The 5,193-nt window shown below is 30.7% G+C and overlaps 1 protein-coding gene across 1 annotated transcript; it reads right to left on the bottom strand.

Annotated features, from left to right (window-relative positions):
* Nucleotides 1-722: 722 nt before the first annotated feature.
* Nucleotides 723-4,945, bottom strand: LOC111616166 (exosome component 10-like; the record flags this gene model as incomplete). The annotated part of the gene is made up of 5 exons (XM_023357588.1): nt 4,718-4,945; nt 3,328-3,484; nt 2,434-2,582; nt 915-965; nt 723-834 (listed from the first exon to the last, which is right to left on the bottom strand). Coding segments are annotated over exons 1-5 (642 nt in total), but the record flags the coding sequence as incomplete, so codon positions are not given.
* Nucleotides 4,946-5,193: the final 248 nt, after the last annotated feature.

Genomic DNA, 5,193 nt, shown 5'->3' with positions numbered 1-5,193 from the left:
TCAATGACTCTGGGATGATGCGGTTGACTTTTAGTGATGTGAAGATGATCCGAGGATGGGAGACTAAGACGGGCACGAGACACACATGCAACAATTGGTCTAACACTTGGTGCTTTAGGGAGAAGAAGAAGCCACCGTATTTTTGAATTCCCAGGTTTTTATTCATTTCTATCCTCGATCACCCATTCTGATTGGTGACTTTTCCTCGTTTTCGCTTTCCAAGAGGTCAAGCACTTGTTACTAACTGTAATGAGATCTCAACTTGGATCGTGGGAGAGGTCAAAATCAAAGTTTAACTCAATCCCAACCAGAGATGGTCTATCTTGGAACTTACATTCTTCTATTGTTTAAAAGTTCACATTGAGTTTTCAAACAAAAGAAAATGATTTTTAGCTTTTTTTTTCTTAAAAAAAAATATGAATTTTAGTGAGGGTTTGGACCTGTCCAGAACCTCACAGCTTTGTTATTTCAGATACAGGCTATGTAAGAAAATAATTTTATTTAGCATTAATCTTTGGAATTTTTATCATTTTAAGAATAAAGAGTGGGGCAATTATAATGCTGCTTTAGCATATTAGCCTTATTATATTTTAATAAAGGTACTTTTTTATGTAGTTTTTCTTTTTTGCCTTTCGGATTAAACTGAACTTAACTGATCACATAGTCAAACGTTGTAAAGAATTAAATCATTTGTTAATGCAAGCAAAATATAATTTTCAAACCTGTGTTAAAGATAGCTCTCTAGCTTCCAGAATTATTTTATGAACTTCGTTCAAGTACTGTCGGAGTAAAGGCGGCACTGGGTGACAGCATGCCATCAAACCCTGTTGTTCTCTATTAACAAAATAATAATTTTTTATCTCTATGATTATAAACTTTTATAAATAGATGTTACAAAGCATTAAATATTGTACCTGGGTAACACTTCGGCAATTTGGAAAAGCATATGATTGGGCAAAACATATCTAAACAATAAATATATATATTATTAAATTTTAGCTTTAAATAAAATAATACGTTTAAAGGTATATTTACCCAATAAATATATAAAACTAAATTACCCAACCCAACAAATATATATACCCCATTATTAATTAGCACTGAAGTTTAATTAACAATTGCAACAACTTAGTACAGTAGAGCGTCGTTTATCCGAAAGAATTCCAGTCGGCAAATTTAAATTTTCGCTAGTGCTGTGGTGCTGCAATCTTTGGCTACTCCAATATTTTTTTTTGTTGATGTGTGTGTTTTAGCTGGCAGCACTGGCACTTTTGTGTCGTGTTTTTCTGAGGACTGTGTGTCGTGCTGAATCAAACATTTTTGATACTAGATTAACTTCTAAAGTATATATTTTTTTGTTTTTATATTTTTCAATATATTTATTTTGTTTGTAAAAAATAAAGAAATAATTTTTAACGATACAATAGCCACGATTATTATTTTAAAAAGTTTACATTAGGCTTAACGTCGATGAAAATTCAATGCGAAGCGACATGCAATGGAGAAAAATTTCAACACGGGATAGGTTAATATATTTTTTAGTACATAATCTGTTATCCGAAAAATAAGTTATCCGAACAACCCCAGTCCCCAATTGATTCGGATAAACGACGCTCTACTGTATTGTAGCTAGATGTGCATCATCCATGTATTAAATTAATTTAGAAATTTTAGAAAGTTAATTCAAATTTACAACTCTTGCCTAACATACAAGATCAACATCTGAAACTCTAGATCACTCATCTGAAACTATGCTTCTAGAGTTGGTCCCTTCCAAACTTATTTATTAATTCAAACTAATATAGTGTATCCACAACAGACTCTGAATTCACAACTCGCATATAAAAACATTTTAGACGAGAACTGGGATTTGAATTCTGTTTCTTGTTCTTTAATATATTTTAGCATACAAAAGCCAAGATCAATTATATCCATCATCGTTACACCAAATTTTTGATGGGATTGACCGACATTAAAGAGAATGATGTCGCAACCAGTTCAGGATAAATACAGATACCGAGTTTACCACATAATTATGTAAAATTTATTTTATAAATTCCCAATAATTGTCACCAAAGGAAATCTTGCTGTAACTAATAATCTTACACAATGCAAGCATACTCCAAGCATAATGTATTATCATTTATACAGTTAGATTTCATTTAAGATGATCTAATTGTGCTAAGCTACATCACGTAGCATATGCAAAATGAAAAAAGTCAATGTTTTATCGGAATCGAGTTTGTCGTGTTACACTCACTTTGTATCTCCACACTTAAATAATGATATTAGACATAATTAATGTTACATTTACTCAACAAATATTAAAAAATTGGCAATTGGCAATCGGTAATCGTTATCAGTTAAATAATCAGTGGCAGTTTGTATTTTCTGCTTTAACTTCCGCAACAAGCAAATTATATTAAAATTTACCCCCAACTTTCATCTTCTTGACGAGCCACCTTGTCCCTCCATGCAAACAGGTTCTTGAAAGCATTCAACTGCTGTATGTTAAAAGTTTTCTTTCCTTTTTTGTACAGCAACAAGTAGCTGTTTTCATCAAAATGTGGTTTCTCATATTTCTGTTAAAACAAAGTCAACAATATTAAATAATACTATAAGTAATAAATTATATATAAAATTATAAGATTAATTTTTACACGAATACTTTCAAATTAAATAATTATGTATAAAGATTTTATAAAGACTAAATAAGAAATATGCAATGATTTCTTCTCTCTCTCTTAACATCTTCAGCTATCAAACCAATGACTTATCTGACATTATACACATCATCTTGGATTTAATTTCCAGATTTTTCTATATACTACTGATCTATCATTATTGTTGATGAAAAATATTTTTATAAGTGATTTATTTTATTCTATATTCAAAATAAGTGAAACTAGTGTACTAATGGATCAATCTGATTATTAAAATTATAAACTTTTGATCTAAAAATTATTCTTAAATTCATACAGTTTGACATGGGCAATGACTCCAGAGAGGACTTTCTATGGCAAACTGAAGCATATTTAGCTGTTAGAGATGTGGAGAAATGCAAATATAATCCACATATTTTTAAATAAATGAAGACAGCTAGTTTCACAGAATGACTGGCTACTTTCCTCCATTTAACAAAAAATTTGATATTTGTCTTGGTATTATATAGACCACATTTTTTTCCATTCAATTCTGCACAAATGATTAACTTATTGCAAACTGATAATAGTCCTTTATTATGTAATATTTAATCTCTGTCTCACTTCTGTAAACTTCTATTTAAAATTATGCAAATTCTTGTTTATTAAAATATTTAATACTTACTTTAAGACAAACTAATTTGCTTCTCTGATACACAGAAAGCAAGAGGTTCTGTTGTTCATTTCCTTTACCGATCAGTTCATTTCTTTCCATGTCGTAGATGTAGAGCAAGTAGTGCGTGTCCTCCCTTGCATATCGAATTAGTTCTTCGGGAAGAGGCCTAATGATGATAAAAGATATTTTGGATTTAAATGTAAATAAATTTAACATTATCAAATTTCTTAAAAACTATTGTTATTTCAAAATGTAATATAATATTTGTCAGGAGCACTTCAAACAGATTATTATTATGAGCATTCTCATTTGAATGTAGTTTTTTTAAATAATCAGCATAGCCTTTTCTCATTTTCCTTTTCTGGTACATGGCACGTTGAGTGCATTGAACAATTCTCGAGAAATGGCTCGACAACAGGATATTTATGGCCCCAGAAAAATTTGTGAGAATCAGATACTAAACCTGTTAGCTTGAAACTCTAATTCAAAGTTGGGATTTTTTAACTTAACGAGTGCCTCGTTACTCTGTACTGTCATCTAGTCTCTACAACACCCGACAATGATAGTAAGCATCCTGTTGTTGTTTGTCATAGATTTGAGCCATTTGATTCAATTACTTGAGTCTTAGCTATGGCTTTGACTCGAGTTATTACATTACACGACTAAAGTAATCCATAGCAATAATGATCAACTCACTGACCGAACACAAAATAAAAACATTCTTGAATATATATTTCACATGTCAATTTATCCCCTTCCAGTAATAATGTTGATATCTGTAATCATATAAGCATAGCCTAGGTGGCTGGCCATTGGATTATCCAATACACTCCAAGAACTGCATTATGTAGGAGTCATGAGTCAATAATATTGTAGCTTCATATATATAGAAACCTGTCAAAGATACAAAAATGTCTGTCCCCAAGCATGTTTCTAGAATTCTTTACCATTAAACCTTAAAAATCTAATTTGTTCAAATTGACAGTGAGGCATTATGACCTAATAGGAAGGTTTGACAAATTCAGCAGAAAATAGGTAGGGGAGGAAGAGGAGGACCATTATCATCTTTATATTGATGTAGATTATTGCTGTAAAGAGGCACATTTGTATATATTACTTTCATCTAATAGTAAATTATCTTTGTCAAAATTTTATTTCATATACTCTCGTTTGATTAATTTTAGATGTGTAATTGATAATTAATGTACAATAAATGTTTAATAAAAAGTTATTCAGTAATACTTTTTCTATTTAATTATTTTTATAGTTTTGATGATAATTGTATTATCATCAAAACTACACATTAATAGGCAAAGCACAAAAAAATAAATATTTTTAAATTGTTACAACTAAATCACGCAATTTTATCAAACTACAGAATTCACACAATAATTTTTACCTGATTCGCCAATCTGCCAGTTGATATTCCTTTTTTGCTTCTATTCCACAATAATGCTTCAACAAATAAGCTAGAGAATTGTGCGGAAAATTAAGAAGTCGTGAGGCTTGGTGACTGTCGAACAGATTGACCACGTATACACCAAAATCACGCTGTAACCACTGGACGTCCATATCTGCTCCGTGAAAAATCTACAAAATTACACGCAGTTATTACAAACTTACATTAAATTGTTTAATTCAACTTTTTATTACAAAGTTGTTGTATGAAGAATTGACAAATATGATACAATCAAAAGACTCAAAACAAATTCACACTAGAGCTAACCACACCAATTCTATGATGTTTCCTTAATAACTACAATCTGTCAACTGACAAACTGATCGACATCTAAGAATTGGCAGGTTAAATACTTGTGGTTGAATTGGTTTAGTTGGCTGGTGGGAACCAATTAAAGTTTTCTTTGGACATCCCAC

Source organism: Centruroides sculpturatus, unplaced genomic scaffold (genome assembly GCF_000671375.1).
Source record: "Centruroides sculpturatus isolate CEXI.00-Female unplaced genomic scaffold, Cexi_2.0 scaffold3023, whole genome shotgun sequence".
Taxonomy (NCBI): Eukaryota; Metazoa; Arthropoda; class Arachnida; order Scorpiones; family Buthidae; genus Centruroides; species Centruroides sculpturatus.
This window is presented reverse-complemented; position numbering and strand designations above follow the sequence as displayed.